Source organism: Rhodnius prolixus, unplaced genomic scaffold (genome assembly GCF_049639745.1).
Source record: "Rhodnius prolixus isolate KJV_2025 unplaced genomic scaffold, Rpr scaffold_7, whole genome shotgun sequence".
NCBI lineage: Eukaryota > Metazoa > Arthropoda > Insecta > Hemiptera > Reduviidae > Rhodnius > Rhodnius prolixus.
In genome coordinates, this window is record NW_027411582.1 from 30,614,532 (window position 1) to 30,635,497 (window position 20,966).

Consider the following 20,966-nt stretch of genomic DNA (forward strand, 5'->3'; position numbering starts at 1 on the left):
TTTCTATAGATAGTAAAAGTATGGCTCGTGTTCAGCATAGCAAATGTTCATAAATTTTTTGATTTATCATTAGATCCTTTACAAAGATGCTTTCCAAAAAATGGCTTGAGAGAACTTGAATGAATCTTTCTAAAATGGCTTACTACAGTGTCAGTCATGGTGATTAGAACGTCCACGACTGTGAATTGTATTGAATGTCGCTGAGAGCTAAAATGTGTTACATATTTCTGTATTTCCTGTCATCGAAGATTTAAATTGTCTTTATGAATAAATTTTTTTGTTCTTCAGAGCTCTTGGAGTCCCTGCCAGAACCTTAAATAGCCGATTAACATATCGCTCACATATTAGACTTGGAAACTTGAAGAAATAGTGTGCGAACTTGTGTGTCAGCATTTAAGTCTAGCTAATCAACATATATACTTCCATATTGACACCTACATTCTGTGGAGATATACTGAACACTTAAAGCAGACGCTTGGAATGGATTCGTTTTATATCCATCGCCAATATGTAACACATTCAAAAAGTGTAGGACAAAAAAAAATGTCGAAATTTAAAAATAAAGCTGAATTTTTTTAATGTTTTTATACTATTCTATTATTTAATCCCATATTTGTATTGAATTTACAAATAATAAAAATATGTAATTATGAATCAAATAAAGTTAGATAAATAAAAAAGTCGTCATAATTTCTCCTAAAACAATTGTATCAATATAACGGAGATTACGTGAATGTCAAAAGATAAATAAATATTCATTCATCAACTCTATTCGCTAGAATTCATTAAAAATGCAAAATAAATCGCCCATTTGCGTCATATTCTAATTTGATGTCATAAACTTTGCAAAAAGCTATTCTGTATAAAAATAAATTGAATTTACGAAAAGAAGAGCGTATAATTAACCGATTTTTTTCAAAATAGATATTTGCCAATAAATTGAATTTATGGAAGGCATAGTATGTTCCAAAATAGAAATGAGATGCTTAAGACTACTACTCCATTTGACATTTGTATTTGGACAAAATGTTGTGGAAATAATAATATTAAGAATGTGACAGATTAGGTAAGATCTGTTATAATCTATTCAGTGCTAGTAAATCGGAAATAAAAGTAAATTGTAATATTAATTAAACTACAATAATGAAATTTTAACAAATGACTGGCCATAACTTATCATAACAAAAGCTTTATGAAGGTAAATCTAAATCATCTATCTTACATAGATCAATACTTAGAATGACCAATGAATATGTTTACAACACAAAAAAACAAACAAAAAATAGAAATAAACCATTCAGTTGATGTAAAATAGACTTAACAAGTTTTTTTTCACTTACATACAACTCTCAAAAACTTCCAAAATCCAAATTATCATTTTTTAATCATCAAAATGAACTACGACTTTACAATCTAAAAATAATCCCAAGCTTTATCAGGCCTCTCTAAGTCAGATGGTCTGGGATTTATATACCTTTCAGGCTCTTTTAATGTTACACCACAATTTTTTAGTTCATTTATGAAAATTTGTAAATTTGTATCACAACCATCTATTTCTTCAGTAGGCTGAAACTCTGAATACATTTCCGTTATACCAAACTGCAAACACCTAAAAATAAAGACGTATTTTCAGCATAATCATACTTTAAAAAAAATGACACGCACTGTGACAAAGGTAACACAAAACCCTACCTAGAAGCTAGAACTCTAGAAAGATTGAAATATGCTCCTTTGTCCACTGCACTATACAGATGTTTTCTAATTGCCCATTCTTTCGTACTAGCTTGAACCGGAATGTGACCAGTATAATGTTTTACATACGCTGTCAGTGCTCTAGATGAACGTTCAACAAACAATCTGTGCCAATATGAGCGTCCCGGTTTTTCTAAATGCCATCCATCAGGTTTATAGGCTATACACAATTTTTCTAAATTACGAGGATTCCTATTGTATACATATTTAGGAAAACTTGTGCTATTTACGACTTTTTGTAAACTATTTTGGAAGTTTTTAGCAGTCATACTACTCACAGTTTTGACAGAAGGTGAACATTCCACAAAAATACAGTAAAATATAACCTTTCCTTCGTCATGTGATCACGGTGCCTACGCTCACTGATTGACGCAAGCGCCCTCTTTTGGATGAGTAATACATTTTTTCACAGCAATTAACTAAGGCAACCATTTTATTTTTGTGTTGTTAGCATATTTCCTTTGTTTTTTGTCCTTTAATTCCAATATATTTGTATTTTAGTCAACTGTTTAGATACAGCATAAGAAACGCTTCAAGTAAGTACTTTGTCTTGTAATTTATAATTTTCTTACTCTTAATTGTAGCGCTTTGAAAATTCACAGACGTAATGTGGTTATATTTGTTGTTAATATTTTTGAACTTCTAGAATGGCAAGGGGTTGCTCTGAATCAGACAGTGAAGAAGAAAGGCACGATAGATTTCGTTCAGAAAGAAGTAACTCTTCGATGACTTCTAAATCATTATACAGTACAGGATTGCAACAAACTATTAAATCTCGATCACCATTAAGACGTCTAAACAGTCCGTCCAGAAGAGATCATAGGTCACCTGCAAAAAGAAGTCGAAGTCGTTCTAAAAGAAGAAGCAAGGAAAGAAAGAAAAGTAAAGATAGAAGAGAAAGTAAAGAAAAATCTAAAAAGGAAGTTGAGAAAAGTACTAGTAGAAGCTCAAGTAAAAATAAAGAATCAAGACGTAGTGATGGTGTTGATCCAGTTAAGAGTGAAAGTAGCAGTAGGAGAAGAAGTCGTAGCAAGGGCAGTCGAAGGAGCGGAAGTAAGGAGAGGAAACGGAAAAGAGAAAATAGAAGTTGTACACATGATCAAGCAGATGACACATTCTTAGAAAGGTTTGAAAGGCGTAGGCCAAGTGTTGAACATGAAAATGAAATTGTAGAAAGTACTGTCGTTTATAGAGATTCTTCTTCAGAACCTGAATCAAAAGTTTCTACCAAAAGTACTCATGTATCCAAAACACATAAAAAGGAAAAGAAAAGAAAAAAGAGCCATGGCGATGCTGAAGAAGGAGAATTAATTTCAGAAGAAGAAAATAATTGTTTTGGACCTGCACTTCCTCCGCCAAGATTTGAATCAGAGGATGAAGATGGTGAAGTAAAGGATAACGAAATGGCAGAAGGTCCAGTCCTTCCACCAGGATACAGTAATCGAATAATTGGACCAGCTCTTCCTGATGGGTTAGTTCATTTTATTATTTTACTCAATAATGTTCTACTATGGATATTTTTAAGATACATTACTTGTAAAATCCTCTTTGGGATATTATTACCCTTTAAAATCAATTCGCTCTAGTTCCATTTTCAGTTAGTGTCAATTAGTCGAGTAGAAACTTGCAGGAACTTTTCTTAACAGCCATTTGCCAAGTGAAGGGCCTCTATTAACTCAAAATTATCAGAGTCTAAACACGTGTTAATACGTCAGCGTAGATAATTTATTCAGATTGTCAAATGTACAATATGTACAATATATACTTGTAAACGTTTGGTTTTAAAGTAAACGTTTGTTTTCAAAATCAAGTTCTTTCTATAATTCTGTGATACAGTAATACTAATTTTTATTATTTTTTTCTTGGTTGCATTTGCGTGGTATAATGCTCTCTTCTATCTTAAGAGTTCCATGTTTCGAATTATTTGAATCTAACACTCTATCTTCAGTACTTTAATTTTAATAGTTTATAAAAATTGATACTTTTAACAGGTACCGTTCGAGAAGACGAAGTATCAGTCAGGAGGAACAGCTCAAAAAAGGTCAGCGAATTAGCAAAAGTGATTCTGACGAAGACAGGAAGTGTGAGAGGACAAACCTTATAGGGCCAACTTTACCATTTAGGGAGAGCCTGCCACCGTCTGTTGAAAGCCCCGAAGATGATAAAGGGGAAGCATATGGACCTGCACTTCCACCACCACTACCAGCTACAACCTCCAACCGACTTGAAGACCCAGTGATTGGACCACTACCTCAGGGGATGGAATTGGATGATAGAGTACAACGAATACTGGAAGAAAGGGCACAATCACTTAGATATCAAATGGAAAACAAGGTACTTGTCAAATGAGATTTTACAAAAAGAGTTTTTGTAATAGGAGATTGTAGCATCATCATCCTTGCATTCTTGCATCATGTAAAATTATTTATATTTAAAAAAAAAAAGTTTCTACAATTATTGAGTTTAAGTGATTTAATTTGTATGATTGAGTTGTAACATAGATTCTAGTATCATTCAATCTTCAGAAACATTAATCTTATGATTTATTTATTTGTGCAGGTGAGTTGGCGGAATGGCAGAGGAGTACTGTTGGTGGATCACCCCATCTTGGTATACTCTTGTCTATCCAATATCTATACAAATATATGTAGCGTGCAGTACTACCGTCTAGCCTTAGATCTGTTCATTTGGGGCCAGCTGCTATCCATTCGCACACTAAAGTGAACAACAACACCTTGATGGAGGCAAACCAATTTATACAGAAAGAAAAAAAAAATACTCGGGAGGTTTGTTGGGGACACAATGTGACGCACCAGGAAAAGACGATATTATGGCAACCACATCCAACAGCACACAGCCAATGTCTACTTCCTGTATGGTTCTGTCTCTATGTCTTATGATTCCTCTACTCGCGTGCAGCTCCGGTCCAATATGTCTGTGAGACCGCACCCACACATACACGTCCAGGTGCACTGAAAAAATAATGAGGCACAAGTGCATTCCTCCAATAAGTCTTCTTCTTCTTCTACAATCATCACCATCTTTGGTAAAGTTGTAAGTGATCATTAAGAGAGAGAGGGTGGTGAGAGAGAGAGATTATTGTGTTGCTATGACGACACAACCCATCCGGGCTCCACCCTCTGCAACGACTTAAAGGTCAGTATTTGAGACAAATAACTGTGGCAACGAAATTATATTTTACTAGGTTTAGACACAATATCCTTAATATATTGTTTTGTATTAAAAATTTTTATTTTGCTTATACCAAACAGTGTAATAACAATTTAAAAAATGGTTTTTTGTGCTTAAATTGACAGATTAGTACAAACAAAAACAAAAACTGACTTCTTCCCGTTTTAGCTTATTGTAGATGTGAAATAAAAGTTAGTAATTAGTGACTACTTAGGCTAAAAGAAGTAAAATCATCTAAACAGTTGGACGCAAGTAATAACAAAAACAAAAACCGGCATCAATTTTATTTATCGTTAAGTGTTCATAAATTTAAATAATATTTTAATGAATACGTAGTGAAATAGACACACTTTTATTGAAGAAGATTAAATTTGAATAAGACTACGTATTGTTTGAAGTTTAATAATATTAGAGCAAGTGAGTAGACTTGGTTACGGTCTCAGAAATTAAAATCTTATACCATTTTAAATAAACGGTCGTGAAAAAAACTGCTCTCCTCTTAGGATGAAGTGAAGTTCAAGGCTTTTTACTTTTACCTTAACCCATGTAAGAAATTATTGAACTTGAAGCTGGCTTGTTACTTTACATCTTCTGGGTAGTACTATCATTATCATTATTATTATTATTTTTGGTTCGTAGTTGTTATCAGTTTAAACCATTTTTAGTTCTAGTCATTGAGAATTATGCACACAGTTCAATTTATACCAGACACAGCATATTTATATTTTTAAAAAATCTTAAACTCCTTTTTTAATTTATTTTGAAATTAATAAGCTCTGTTTATTAATATTTATTTTTTAATATTTTCTCTTTTCATGTAACTGATTACACTGGACATACCATAATTGTCGAATTTAATAGTGGTTAATTCTAAATAATATTAGGCAAATGAAATTCATTTACTTTCCTCTTCAAAATAGGCCATCTATAAAGGTATAACAAGGGAACAATGCCGAAGCAGTACGATGTCTCTAAGCTTTCACTGCCACAGTAGTACAGTTGAGAAACACAAATATGCTAGTTATTCGACGTTTTTCTGTTGTTTGCTAGCTAACATTTTTTATATCGTTTACTTAGGCATATCAGCTTATCTGGTTCTTCTTATCGAATTCTATCAGATCATGTTCCTGGAATATATTTTTGTTAACTTTGTATTGTACATTTTCATAGGAGTTATTCTGAGTTTTTTCTTTCCCATGTGTCAAGGATTTTCTTTTCAGTACCCAGTTTGCTCGACCATAACATATGTGGCACTGATTGAATGACTTTAACAAGGAAAGAATCTAAAGCTCTGATTTTGTCCAAAAATACAGCATATCCACTTCCTATTATGATTATTTGTTACTGTTACTAAAAGGGTCAATTTAGGGTCAAGATAGACTAAACTAGTTTTGTCTTTTCAGTATTACATTTAGGAATTATCTGCCTTAGAGTTCATATACTAAGAACAAAAGTTGGTAGCTGAAGTGGAATATTAAAATTTAAATTTTAAAAAATTGTCGAAGGTATAAATGAGTATTAATAAATTTTATCTTCAATTATAATTTTACAAAGTTTTTTACAGATTTTCAAGATTATCAACTGTTTTTCTGTTCGTTTTTTTTCTTCTTCTTATTGTATTAGATTTAACATGTACAAGTTTCTTGTAATTAATTTTCTTTTTTAACTATTTATAAGGAGGTTACAACCAATCTTTTTATTATTATTATATTATTGTTATTATTATTATTAATACAATTCAGGTAAAGAAAACGTAATTGATTTATATTTTAACTTTTTGTCGTTGTTTTATGTCAAATTTTTAATAGGCACCATCCTAAAAAGAAATCCTTGCAAAAATTAATATTGATAACTAGGCATTGTTTAACCATCCAATCCTATGGTGTGTGTGACTCAGGATTTTGACGATAACTCTGAGAAGAAAGGTCGTGAAACATGGATGTTAGAGCTGCCTGATGTAAAAACTGCTGCAAGTATTGGATTAGGGCCCAGAAAATTTAAAACAAAAGAAGGTCCTGATATGTCGGACAGATCGTCTTGGACTGATACACCTGGGAGTAAAAAAATTAAAGAGGTAAATAATCGGTGCATACCTCTTTTTTTTAATATTTATTTCTCTTTGTGTAGTTATCTAATATATATTAAAATAAAAACTCGTTTTTTCCAGGAAAATGCCGCACAAGTCATCGAGGATAGCAGAAGGCTGGAAATTACAGCTAGAAATGAAGAAATGGAAATTAAGGCTAAAAAAGCTTCTTCACATCGTGATAAATCTTTGTTAGAATTACACCAAAAAGAGTTGAAAAAAAAGAAAAAGGTATAATTAAAGGACAAAATATTTTATTCCATTTTTATTAACTTTAATTATAGTTTATAGCTCTTGTGAACTTGCTGCGGAACCTAATCCATTATTATTTATTATAATAATATTATAATAATTATCCATTATTTATTTCGAAGAGTATTTAAAAATCAATTATAAAAGTAATAAGGTATATTGTTTCTTGTTAGGCTATATCTCTATCTGACTGTCTTTACTCAGTAAAACTTCCCAGTTTATCGATCATCTAAACTTTCGGGAAACTGTTTTGGAAATACATAACTAATTTTCCGTTAAGAAAGGTTAGATATAGTAGACTTACGTTTTAATATTTACTCTTTTTTTCTTGCAACTTAACCCTCTCAGTAGCCGGGAACGCTGTCGCGCTACTCTGAAATTTTTCTCAATATACTTTGTTCAGAATGATAGGTATGTCTTTTTCTAAAAGGTTTGAAACTATATATTTTGCAATCCAAATTATACTCTTATATGTTAGATATAATATGTAAAAAGTTTTAAAAGAATACTTCAAAATTGACTTTGATAGAGAGCATATCCTGTACCACTGCAAAAACTAATAAAAACCGCCGGTATCTTTAGCATTTGTATGGAAAAAATTTCCGGTACTCTAAGCGTTAAACCAACTTGCAACATGAATCACATCATGAAAAAGAATTAAACAATAATTTATAAGTAAGCAACATATTTCATGACTTTCTGTTGGAGAAAAAAAATTAAATCATTCAGTAAAACCTTTCGACTTTAAGGCAGTCTATATAGCCTTGTACAGAGCAGTTTATTCCATTGGGATACAACATTGCATTTGCAGGAGACCGAGGCAACCAGCACCTAAACTTAATTTAAGCTAAATTCATGAAAACTTAAACTCCTTTATTGTAAGAAATAGCAGAGCAGAATGGTATAAAGGGAAATGGCTGCATTTGTTCGCTGAAAATGTTGCAAACAAATTTTAAAAAAAACAAACAAAAAGTAAAGCCTTTTATGTTTTATCCACATAAAAATAAAGCAGTTTTTAAAAATCTGCAGCCTGAGATCGAGCTGCCTTTTGTTTTTATTCAGAGGGAAGAAGTCAATTTAATTTTAATTTTTACAGAAAGAATTGGAAAGTTCCGGTGGCAAAGTGGAAAGACGACCATTTAGCCGGGAAATCGATCTACAAACACATAAATTTGATGAAGCTCAAAAAAGATCAATTATAAGTAAAGCTCAGTTGTTGGATACAAGATTTTCATGTGGAGAGAGTAAATATTTGTAAAATAATTTAACCAAAAAGAAGTTATATAAAAATACAAACTTTTTAATAGTTAAGAAATTTTTGTACATTCTATTGTATCAGTTCAAATATAAGTTATAGTGTTATCAGTTCTTACTCCTCCTTATTTTTTATTTTATTTATCTCGTAACGTAGCTAAACTTAATTATCATGTCTTATTGTTGAGTTTTTACTTATTTAACTTTATAAAGATTTTCGTACATATATTAGCAATTAAATGATGCAACTTATTTTCTCAGAGTTAATTTCGTATACAATAAATGTGCTAAGTAATATTTCTGCAAAAGACAGCTCTTTAATTTTGTAAATTTAACATACTTATTGTTAGACTGAAAGCTTTTTCCAGTCCAGGTTTTGTTAGTGGGATTATTTACACATATTTAAAACAGCGCAAAATTAAAGAAACAAAGAAAAGGGAAAAAAACATAATTTTTTTTTATAAATCCTTATGGATCAAGCTCTATCTGGTGTGTTAAGTTTTTGGAAAGACATAGTATCGATTTTTCTTCATATTTGTCTATTCTATATATTAACTATTCTCTTGCAATCTCCGGCAGAGTGAAAAATGATAAATGTAGCAGTTGCCGCACAGTGTTAATGCCAAGCTGTCTTTAATTCCTGCATCTGGTGATGCTTAAAAGTAATTGCCTCTGTAATCGAACATTTGTCTGCGTTTGTTTTGTCTTGAATGAATCATAACTTCCCAACTGTCAAGTTAGATCTGCACGCCCGCCAGTGTTGATCTCAGCTGTTTACTTTCTTACCACAGGTAAGGATAGTTTTGCTCTTATCAAATTTTTAGCATCAAGTTTTCTATGGAAATATGCATTTTGAACTTCTCTGAGAACCTTTTGTTTTTTAGAAAATGGTCTGTGTATGTTAATAAAATACTCATCACAAAAAAAAGAAAAATCATAGGAAGCTTAATATTTCGATATGAATTACAATATCGATTTTTGTTGTAAATCTAATCATAGAATTTAACCTCAATCGGTGTTGATCAAGTACGTTAAATTAATTGTAGGAGACGTATATTTGTTTCAGTAAAATCATTTTTAACTCTTTATCCTATCAACTTTGGTAAGTCTTAGGAATTACTCATTAATTTATGCATTGTGGTAATTTACGGTTTGAATCAATGTTAGAAAATAATTAGAGGATTTATATCTGAGAATCTTTGTTTCATTCAAATAATTAATACTTATCTAGGATTAGTATTTCATATGCCTAATTTAATCAATAAACAAGATGGAAAAAATGTAGAAAATCTAACATTAATTGAAAGTACTAATTTTTAGCAACTATGGAAAAACCGGAATTAAATAAAATTACAAAACGAAGCTCAATCTGGCTTTACTTCAGCAGAGATCATAATAAGAGAGATCTGGCACAATGTTGTATTTGTGGCATTGTAATATCGACTAGAGGTACAGTGTAAATTAATAACATTGAGTTTTATTTTAATTACGCTATTTCAACATTAATATCATATTGAGTGTTCCTTCATCTGTGCCCATTTAGAATCACTTTGATTGCCTCAGGCCATCATCGCCTCCACATCCTAATACCGTTGCTTTCTTGGTAGTTCTTTCTTACTGTTACCTTTGGAAACGTAGATGGTCTATAGCCATCGTCAAGCTCCATTCATGTAAGATTGCCCAACCAAGTCAATCGCGATGTTAGATGGCGGCGTCTTCCCTGAGATTATGCCCATAATCGTATTCAGTTCTGATATCCCATCAGTACTTTTGTTCATGGCACTGGCTAAATAATATTTGATTACTGCACGAAACTTTTTAATTATTAAATTCTCAAGCGTTTTTTTCAAGAACAGAATATAATTTTAAATAAAGTTAGTTTAGCACAATTAAGCGTTACTATTGAGTAAATAAATAACATAAATTTCTCATAATTTCACTTCCAAAATAAGAAGTTAAACATTATCGTAAGAAATGATATTTTACTAATATTTTGTAGGAGGTTCTACATCCAATTTATGTCGTCACATAAGAGCAAAACATAAAATAAAATTCCGCAAAAGACAAGTAAAGAAACATAGTTATGCTAGACAGCAAATTGTTACAGATTGTATCCAGGTAAGTTAACTTATGTATGTTAATTTAAAATGTTACACTCAACTGTTTGTAGTTCAAATCCTAAAATTCTAAGAAATTTAAAGACGTTTTGGCAGAGAAAACCTTATGTTTACACCAGATTTGAATGGTGTAAATTTCATAATATTAATTATGGACGCCAAAAGAACATTTTACTAAAAAAAAATAATGGGATTAGATTGATTTGCGTTAAACCATTTGTAACTTAAATTAAATTATTAAGTTAAAACGGTCCACATTTTAGGATCATCCCCGATTCCTGCAAACGCTAACTGGAGCCCTAACATTAAGTGAGAAATTAATGTGTAACTAAAATTTGGAGTTTCGAGAAAGAGTTTGACCAGAAACTTCATGAAAGTGAATTTCATGAACGGCTTTTTTTCCATACATCTCTCTGTTAAATATCTTTTGCTTTTTTTTTGAAAGTGTATTCGCCAAAAATTGATTTTAAGTGGTATCTCTGACACTGGGACGTCAGGCTTTCCTCTAAAGTATCGATTTAATATAGTAAACCTTTAAGCGAACTGGGACTTACTAAAAATGGATGTTAGGACAAAATGTAAGTTAGATCTTTGCGATTTGAAGGTGAAAAAGTAAGTGAAGGATTCGCATAACATTTTTTTAAATTATTAGTTTTATTACTTTGTGGATATCATTTAATACTTTAATACTTTTTTAGTCCAGTGAGCAAGGTATGATATATTTGGAAGGGATTGATGGAGAAAGAATACCAGCTAAAATTATCGTTCCTCAAGAAATAGGTGAGTAAACTTAATATTTTGCCACCGTAATCAACACTATATTAGTTTTAGTAGCAAACAAATCGGACTTCATTTTTGGAAATCAGTCCATACATTGAAAATTTGGGTTATGTTAGTAACCATTGCACTGTCTGGAGGCCGGTTGTGCAATGATAAAAGCTCGGAACGCCAATGTCCTCAGAAGGTAGTGCGTCTTAAACACACACACAAAAGAAAAACCATAAGATTTTCAGAGTCATTACAAATTATTAATTTAAAGCTGGCCTCACAAATGTAGGACCAACTTCTTTGTAATGTAATTTACATCATCAAGACTCCCACAAGCCGCATTTTATTTGTCGGAAAAAAAAAAAAGATATGAATATTGTTTATTTTATTGGGATACGAATAAAAGAAAATTTGGCATACCTTTCAAGTAAACTACCATTTGGTTTATTTACATCAACTGCTGGTTTTAAGAACTAAAGTAACTTGGATTTTCAAGCATTTTGTTAAAAAAGATCTTTAGCAACTATCGTTAGCAAAGATCGTTAGCAACTATTAAATTTATGTTGGTTTTTTTTAATCAGTCCCCCTCTCTGCCCAAGGAAACGTAAACGTGGCGTCATTTCATTCCATTCGCTATTCTCCATCCTAATTCTATTTTATGATTTACCGTAATTTTGTGAGGAGTTAGGGTGTACGCTTGTAGTATGGATGGTTGTTCGACTGCGTACGTACTGAGTAGTGTGGAGGGACGAGTTAGTTTATCCGATGTATATAATGCGTAGATATTTAGTATATATTGTATATTGTGCACTCCCTGATAAGGAGTTATTTCTGAGCGTCAAACAGAAATAGAATGAAAAGATTAGAAAAATTCTAAAGTAGTCGCCTTTTTCGTACTAATAAAACGTTTATTTACTCTTTAAATAAGTTTTTCTCTTAGTATCTGAACAATTTTTAACTGTTTGAGAATCTGGTAATTGTTTTCTGTAACATAAATTTGTCAAAACCTTTAATACTATTTTTAAAATTCTAGAAGAAATGGATATGGACAACAGAAACGTTTCAGTGGGTGCAGACTGTGTAACAGTGTGGGGAGATACTGAACTTGATGAAGCCGCCACATCAAACAAAACATTCCTTCAACGATCCGAATCGATTAGTGGGGTAAATGATGTAAAGAAACATTTTTTACTAAAAAGAAAATCGAATGGACAGAGTTCAAACAAAAAAGTGGAAGCGTTATTTTTAATAGCGCACAGTCTTGGTAGAATGGCCAGTGCTTTGGAAATAATTGCCGATTGTTTTCGTCAACGGAATCCAAGAATGCAAAAGAATGTAGAAGTTATTTCCAAATTAAATGAAATACTACAAATATTGCAGAAAAATGATACACAGGATGAAAAACAATCCACTAATGATGTTGTGAGTGAGATTAATAAACAATTTTCACCTATATTAAAGACTTTAAATCTTTTACCTAGTAAAACAACTAAGGAATCTTCCCCAAAATAATTTATTCAACCTAGGCACTTGAAATCAGAGCAAAAAGTTACTTTTAGAATTAAGGCTACTTTTTTTCATAGTTCTTGTTATAATAATTGTTTTAGTTAATTCAGATTTAGTAGGCATATGGAATCTAATCATTATTATCAACAACTCAAACTGAATAGCAATATTTAATTTATAGTTGGATGTAATCTGTGACACTACTACAAAACTTCGTAATATAACGTTCATACTCAAAACAATGAAGTGCCCATGGACTTATTATTGCTCTTGGTCCCCGTAACGCTCTAAAAGCATTCCTTTGAGAATAGGCCTCTTCCGAATAAAATGAACCTAATATTAGGGAAGTGAGAACACTATCATGGGAAGTGATACACTATTTTCACAACTCTTTATCCAACTTTTAATCTTCAAGTCTTGTTAATCTTCTATTTTGTTTAGATGACTAGCTAGTTAAAGGAGGTCTCTGTAAAGTCTACATCTACACTTACGGCAGACAGCAGCATTCAATGAATCCTTTGATCCTAGCCTGGAAAAAAGTGGCCATACTCCCTAAGGATTCAACTCCGTAATCAAGCTCTAATTCCAGACAGACCATTCTCTTTTTCAGGAACATCAGTATTACCTATATTTTGTGCCGTTACTCAAGTAATATATCCTTGAGAGTATCCTTTTACATTGTCAGTATCATTAATGATAACGTTTTTCATTTGTAAATTGTAAATAGCGATAACCCAGTCATTTCTTAAATCTTCATTAATTTTCTATAGCAAATTATCGTAAAGAAAAGTAATAATGTTATAATGTAAATCACACCGTTAAATTCCGCAAACTGTCGGGTTTCCTCAAGGGCATTGTCAAATGAGAAGGCAATCCTTTAAGTTGGGTCTAGAATGAACGTGGTGGTACTTGCAGATTCTGTGAGAAGATGGAGGAAATTCCAATGCTCCTCTCAACAATTGCTATGCCATTCAGACACTTGGGTAATTACCAAGTGCAGGAAGAAGACATACACTCCGTAGACTCCTCTCAGATTCTAGGATTTATTCGTCATCTGGGACTGTAGAGCTAATACCAACGGATTCCTTGGCACAGTAGATCATTGAAGTTGTAGAGAAATTTGTTAATTGTTTATCAAAAAATTTCTTTTTTCTAACAAATTACAAAAAAAAAAAAGAGAAATATTTTTTTTAATCAGTAGCTATTTTAATCAATCAATATTTGATCAGTTTATGTTGACTTTTGCTCCTGAGTTGAAAAGAATTGGTGAATTTTATAATACAAAGGAAATGTCATTTCTAATATATTTGTTCCTATCTAATATTTATGTTGTAATTTAATTTGTATTTTGACTGCAAGAAATATGTAAATTTAGTAGTAAACAAAAATGACATAAATTAAAATAAAAGTAGAGAACACGAATGCAAGCTTAGTTGGTATGTAACAGAATTTTAATTCTGTTATATTTTTCAAAGTGTGTAAACGATTAATGTATTTTTAATTCGCTTTAGCTCGCATCTATCTACGGGTCAGAGACAATTAGTAGTGAAAAAGTGTAGTGAAATATTAAAATGTAATAAAGTGTGCATTATTTGAAAACTGTAGAAAATCAGACTATGCTTTTATTAATTTTTGTTTTTCCGTCGATGAGTGGTGTAGGAATGTCTCTTTAATGTATAGCCAGTTCTTAACATGGTTTCTATTTTCTTTGAATTCATTAAGTTCAATGCAGTTCGTTCGTTCAATAGTTAATAGTTTGAACGAAAACGTACTAAGATGTATTATTACGCTAATTTAATCTCAGTTGTAAGAATGTCTGTTTTAAGAATTAAGTAAAAAAAATAGATTATATAGAAAATATTTGTTTTTGTTTTATGTGCCATAAAATTAACTCAATTAAATTGAATGACTAGACTCTATGCATTTTTGGTTTCCAGACCAGCTGCCGGCTCTTTAATATTATTATTTTTCTATTTATATTTATTATTATTATTATTTTTATTTTTAAGGAACCTCCTACAGCACATTATTCGCTGATGGATCTGTTACGTGTAAAGAGAGAAAAAACTGTCCGAAAGCCGGCAGTGTGTTGAAAAAGCCTTCTGGCGCCAATAATATCAAATTAGAGCAGAGAGAAATAGGATCAAAATTTTATTATTTTAATTTTTTTCATTTTTGGTTACACAAAGAAATGTGAGTTTCTTTTTATGGAGAGTAGAGATCTAAGGTTGTTACCCGAAGGAGGTTCTCGTACTCTGCATTCCAATTGTATAAATGTAAAGTAAATTATTACTATATTTTTTTTTATATTTATTTATTTTGTCTAAGGGGTTTAAATTGCAAAAAGATGATTGTCTGAGTCATCTTTGCCAGCACCCCTTTTTTTAAAAAATCATTTATACGCTTATTTATTTATTTATTTTGTTTCAGATGTAGGTAACCAAAGATTTCTGAATTAGCTGCTATTTATCTTGATCATTATCAAAATATAACGGACGAGATTAATGGAGGAGGTTTTCTAATAGTATTTATTTAAATTCTATTAGATATAATATTTTGCTTCATACGTTCTACAAAGCTCTTTTCACTAAAGAAAAACACAAGTTCTATTAGGCCACCAAGGATATTTGGCTATTAACTACTCGTAAAAATCTAATGTAAGTTGAGCCTGTCACTTTTATATTAAAGTTCCATTGGGAAAAATCCTATCAGGTTGAAAACCTATCTCCTCAAGTGTTAGGGTTCGGTGGGTAGATAGAAGTATCACTTTTTTGCTGCAAGAACAGCGCACTAAGAGGCGAAGTGAACCGATAGTTCCAAATGACAATAGTTTTGGAAACAAAAATTCGATTTAATGCATGGATGAATAGGTGGAAGATTTTTGTTTTTTCTCTTATGTGTATCTGTAAGGTAAAAAGCCAATATATAGAGGCTCACAAGAAAACAAAACACTGGGAAGTGGAAGCCTACTGGAACTCTCCGAGCAGAGACACGTGGAAGATTCACATTTTACGCGTCTTCATGTCAGAGCGAAACTAATGAACCATGAGAAATACTTCCAACTTAAAGAAATATACTAAGTCAATTACAAAAAGGTACGGTTTAACTTTTTTTGGGTATGTAAGGAATACATTCTTACAAGGTGGATCTAAATACAGGCACCGAACTAGATTGTATCGCTTCCTCAAAATAATAATTGACTAATAATAACAATAATTAGTCTAAGTAAGTCGCTGAAGTAGAATAATGTCTACTTTTCAGGTGAGCTTTATGTCTATTTATTGATCAGATATCAGAGGTTGACAAATCACGTTTCTCTTTTAACCTTACAAATAAAATTCAAGGCTGTAAACGGAAATCGCACCCGCGCCACAATACATCATAGCTATTACTAACGATTTGATCGCTTAGAGCAATAACTAGCCTAACAACTTTGATCCATCATTAGAAACTGATTAATCTGTAGATTACTAGACTCAAGGGGTCAGCTAGTGCGTGACGGTAACATACGTAAAGCCGAGATCTCTGCACCAAACAGATTAATCTACCTTTGATGTTGAATGTAAGTTCGAAGTGGTAGGGATACAATAAACATGCATGCTACGGCGGATACAAAGATATCCAGTATTGAGGACATAACCAAATTTTCATTAGTTTGAAAACGTTTTGAGTATACGTTAACGAAATTATTTTGTTACAACATGGAATTTGATACAATTAAAAAAAAAATATATAGTATTAAGTTGTGAAAAAATATTCGAAACGATCTAACTTCCCCAAGGCCCGATGTCGTGCACATACTTAAAATGATACCATTCATATACAATTTCACCTTCTCATCATCCGCATAGCAACTTTACCCATTTAAAAGCATTTGTTTTTCAAAAATATTTATAAATAGTTTTAATAACCAACACATTTGTTTTTAGTATTTTCTTCCAGATTTAATTTGAATATACTGCAATACAGTGATGTATACCAGTTGCAATTTTAATAAATTTCTAATTTTATTTTTATTTTTAAAACTGTAAATTTTTCCTGTATTGAATAAAATTTTAAAAATTATAGCTAATTTAACGAAAACAGTAATGAAGGTACATGAGTAGTGACGGACCGAATCAGATTAGAATAACCTTATAACCTTCTCAATTGGTCTATTTTAAGTGTTTGCTGTGTATGTCGGTTGAATCTCGCGAACCGTTCTGAATATCATCCGTGTCTTAACTCGACTCTGTTCAATTTTCGAACGAATCTAACAGAAATAATTCTTACCCAAAAGGATACGAGTACGAATTCCTAAAATTGGTAATTATCAAAAAAACTAATGTTTAGAATATGTCGACAGAGGCCATGGTTAATGCAGCTGTAGCACTTAAAAAGCTCATTCATGTAGTTTTCTTTTATTATAGAGAATAATTAACTTAGAAATTATAAGTAACTGAAATGAATCGTCTGGTTTAATAATGTTGAAAATCTGTTAATTTTCAAGTTATTGTTAACAAAGTGAAAGCACTTATAACTGCAGAGCAGAAATTTTAATTTTTGAGTTGTAAGCTATTACAACTGCAGAGCAGGCATTCAAAATAGAAGAAATACATTTCTTCCAGGAGTTTTCTATGTACTTAAAAAAAAAAAAATCAAAATTCATTCGCTTTAATTCTAAGCTAAAACAAAAATCTATGTCAACTTAATTTATTCTTTAGCTTAGCCAGAAATAATAATGTTTTCATTCATGAATTTTTTTATGAATGTTACATTAAGATATGATCATTTTTTTAGGTGATTTGAATTATAACTAAATAAAAAAATAGTTCTGTAAACAATAGTAATGTTAACTGAAGCATTCAGGTAATTAAAATTAATCTAGTCTTTATCTGTTTAGAAAGCCATCATGCCTAAAAACCAGATTCCTAAACGAAGTTCTATTTGGATCTACTTTAATGAGCAATCTAGAGATGTAGGAAAATGTACTATATGTGGAGCAATAATTTCTACTAGAGGTTAGCAAGTTTTTATTTACATTAAACCAATTATTGCTTCTATAGTTAGAAATAGGACGAATTGAAAAAATTAAGAACCTGAAAAGCATGCACTCATTTTAGTCGGGCATTGTCTTAGTTGAGGGTAGACCGAACGAAAATAAATAATATTTATAACAAAAAGCGTTACTTAATTAGTTATTTAAAAAAATTGGCGAATGTTAAGGGCTTATGGGTTTTTAATTATTAATTATGCACCCATGTTTATGAATCATATCACCCCATTAAGATATATTCAATTAATGTAGAATACATAAAAAAAAATAAATATGTAAAGTACATGTATACATAAAACGAGAAAAATGTATGTAGTACATGTAAGTAAAAATGGAAAAGCAAGAGTAAAGTGGTTGAGGAAATAAATATGTAATTGAAAATTCCACGAATGGAATTTTTAAAAAAATAATACATTCATCAGCAAAATATAAAAGTATAACAGTAGTTAAAATGAAAACAATAAATTACAAAATTAATAGACAAGTGTACTCATCAAATACAAAGTCAATAAATAAATACATATATAAATTACAAATGAAATGATACTTTTAAGTATTATATAGTTTTAATTATTTAATTAAGACCCATTCTGAACTTCTAACGTAGAAATTTACCTTATTACGTATTAAAAAGAAATAGAAAATTAAAACTCGAAAAGAGCAGAATAATCACTGATTTGTAATAATTCCTTAAGTATTACAGTTTAATTACTTACCTTCTGTTAAAAAAACAAAAAAAAAATTCATTAAGATCAATTTTTTATTTTTGTATTACGAAAGGAGAACCTGAAAACAGTTGACAATAATTGTCTCCTTAATTTTTAATAATGTAGTCTAATATTTTCTTAAAATTGTTACTTGTAGTCAGTACCTCTTCTTGAACGTAATCCAATTGGGAATAAGGTAATCTGTTCATTTCATGCTAAAAAATTACCAATACCTATTTCAGGTGGCTCCACCTCTAACTTAAGAAGACATATAAAAGCGAAACATAAAAGGATTGCATTAGACAAATTGGATACTCTTCACATGAACAAACTTAAATCAACTGCAAAGGCCAAACAACTACCAGAACCAGAGGAAAAAGAAGTTGAAGAGGAGGATGAAGTATGTATTTAATCATTTTTAGACGTGTGAAAAAACCTTCGGATAATCAGCTATTGAAACTAAATTTGTACAATGAGTTTGTTTATTCAGCAGGTAGAAAGATCAGAAACAGAAGAATGTTCGGGAGAAAAGTTTCATTCTGAAGTGGTGTTTCACGATTACACGGGTATGACCCTTCTATACTACAAAACATATTAGTAAACTTCTAAAGTTCCAACCATGATATTGAACGTTGGATAATTCAAAGTTTTTTTCTGACTAGATCTACTTAGAAGCTATCAATCAACAATTTATTTATTTTGCTAATACTAAATTTAAGCTTAATTGGCAATTTTAGAGATTTTGCTTTTACATTAGCTTTCCTTTTAATCTGTGGATGTTTTGATAGTGCAGTTACAATACGGCTAAAATAATTTTTGGGTATTATGGTTGATTGATATGGCAGTAATTAGTCTTACTTAAATATGCTTAAATATAAAAGGTTGTTGCCTTTTAACTTGCTAACTTTCTAATTATAATGCAACAATATTTCTTATATTTTAATTCTTGAAAATGATGAATTTTCAAAACCTTCAAATTCTTAACCAATTCTTTTGTCTTAAACTCTTAAATTGCTTTCAGCAACGGAACAATTAGAAGTAACAGTTGATGAAGATGGTAATACCCAACCAACAGTTATTGTAGAAGAAAGACGTGCACCAATGAAAAAACCAAACATCTTACAAAGACATCTAACATCATCTGTTAGACATAACAACAATGAAGTTATAAGAAAAATTAGCAATGAGTACGTGTTAAGCGATAAATCTATTAGAAAAGCGGAAGCCTTAGAACAAATAGCCTATAATTTAGGTAGATTAGCTACAGTTTTTGAAAAAGTGTCAGGACTAATAGGTTTAATAAATCAACAACATGAACAACAAGAACAGCATGAGTCTGAAGAGCAAGCAAGTGAAGACGTTGGTGTTAAAGTTGATGGTCTGATAATGAATATTTTATCAGATGATAATTTTTGATTAAAGAAAATGTAATTGGTTGCTTTGGACAACTATTAAAAACTCTAAGGACAGCGGTCTTAAACAATACTGTAAATATTAATGCATCGTACTTTATTTACTTAATAATTTTACGATCCTAATTTTTAACTAGGCAAAATGTTAGTGAGTTTGAAATCTATCAATGGTTGAGGGCATAATTTATTTTCTTATTAAAGATTTTGTTATAAATTTTAAAGATAATTAAAAATACATAAATAAAAATGATGCCCTGCTTAAAAGTAGGTTTCAATCTTCACCTCTTCAAGAATTGTGATGAAAAAGTTCTTCTGCTAGTACATTTAAACAGAAGAAGATTTTTTATGTTTAATTTGTTTTATTAAAAAATTGTATATACAGAAAACAATTGTAATACTAGTAGTTTAATCAAAATTGAGCATTTTTAATAGTACTACTTCAATTTTTCTCTCAAAAAATCCGCTATATTAATTGCTTTATAACTTCTTTAATCTAATATTTGTTTGCTCACACGTCACAAATAAACCAATTTAACAGAAGATTTTTTTTTTTTCTGAAGACTTGGTCAGGAGAGAATAAACATTATTTTTTACTTTGAAGATGTTTCAGTTTTAAAGAATCCAGTCATCTTCAAGCCTACAGACACGTAGTTTTAATATGGTATAATAAAATATCGAAACTTGAGCAAATAATTTTTATTCTTTCCTGACTAAACCCTCCAGAACAAAAATAATAATAAATTAAATCTGCTGTTAATATTTTCTATATAGACGAATATAAAATAACATATTCTTAGACTTAATTTATTATTATTTCTAGTTCACATCCGAGAGGAACTGCGGAAATTTCGCTTAATTTATGACCGATGAAAGAGGGGAAGAATT

At 30.8% G+C, this 20,966-nt stretch overlaps 4 protein-coding genes across 9 annotated transcripts; 3 read left to right on the forward strand and 1 right to left on the reverse strand.

Moving 5' to 3' along the window:
- Positions 1-552: 552 nt before the first annotated feature.
- Positions 553-2,170, reverse strand: mRpL18 (mitochondrial ribosomal protein L18). The gene is made up of 2 exons (XM_074114903.1): positions 1,693-2,170; positions 553-1,609 (listed from the first exon to the last, which is right to left on the reverse strand). Exons 1-2 carry the CDS (start codon positions 2,019-2,021, stop codon positions 1,414-1,416), a joined length of 525 nt encoding a protein of 174 aa, XP_073971004.1. The 5' UTR covers positions 2,022-2,170; the 3' UTR covers positions 553-1,413.
- Positions 2,148-8,654, forward strand: LOC141447374 (uncharacterized). Of its 3 annotated transcripts, none has more exons than XR_012454285.1 (6): positions 2,148-2,288; positions 2,399-3,223; positions 3,744-4,086; positions 4,312-4,908; positions 6,842-7,018; positions 7,112-7,175. XR_012454285.1 is itself a non-coding variant. In XM_074114866.1 (6 exons), exons 2-6 carry the CDS (start codon positions 2,400-2,402, stop codon positions 8,538-8,540), a joined length of 1,656 nt encoding a protein of 551 aa, XP_073970967.1. In that variant the 5' UTR covers positions 2,148-2,288; position 2,399; the 3' UTR covers positions 8,541-8,654. The 3 variants fall into 3 exon arrangements, 2 of the variants coding, with proteins under 2 accessions (XP_073970967.1, XP_073970968.1); XM_074114866.1 differs by lacking the exon at positions 4,312-4,908 and adding an exon at positions 8,379-8,654 and having other exon boundaries at positions 7,112-7,261; XM_074114867.1 differs by lacking the exon at positions 7,112-7,175 and having other exon boundaries at positions 4,312-6,930.
- An 821-nt stretch (positions 8,655-9,475) lies between these two features.
- LOC141447382 (uncharacterized) lies at positions 9,476-14,841 on the forward strand. 4 transcript variants are annotated; one of them, XM_074114896.1, is made up of 6 exons: positions 9,476-9,638; positions 9,857-9,985; positions 10,536-10,654; positions 11,352-11,433; positions 12,458-12,843; positions 13,109-14,841. In XM_074114896.1, exons 2-6 carry the CDS (start codon positions 9,862-9,864, stop codon positions 13,208-13,210), a joined length of 813 nt encoding a protein of 270 aa, XP_073970997.1. In that variant the 5' UTR covers positions 9,476-9,638; positions 9,857-9,861; the 3' UTR covers positions 13,211-14,841. The 4 variants fall into 4 exon arrangements, with proteins under 4 accessions (XP_073970997.1, XP_073970996.1, XP_073970999.1 ...); XM_074114895.1 differs by having other exon boundaries at positions 9,478-9,638; positions 12,455-12,843; XM_074114898.1 differs by having other exon boundaries at positions 9,478-9,638; positions 12,455-12,843; positions 13,369-14,841.
- A 2,220-nt stretch (positions 14,842-17,061) lies between these two features.
- Positions 17,062-20,624, forward strand: LOC141447383 (uncharacterized). The gene is made up of 5 exons (XM_074114899.1): positions 17,062-17,232; positions 17,810-17,927; positions 18,912-19,069; positions 19,160-19,235; positions 19,691-20,624. Exons 2-5 carry the CDS (start codon positions 17,819-17,821, stop codon positions 20,083-20,085), a joined length of 738 nt encoding a protein of 245 aa, XP_073971000.1. The 5' UTR covers positions 17,062-17,232; positions 17,810-17,818; the 3' UTR covers positions 20,086-20,624.
- The last annotated feature ends 342 nt before the right edge of the window (positions 20,625-20,966 follow it).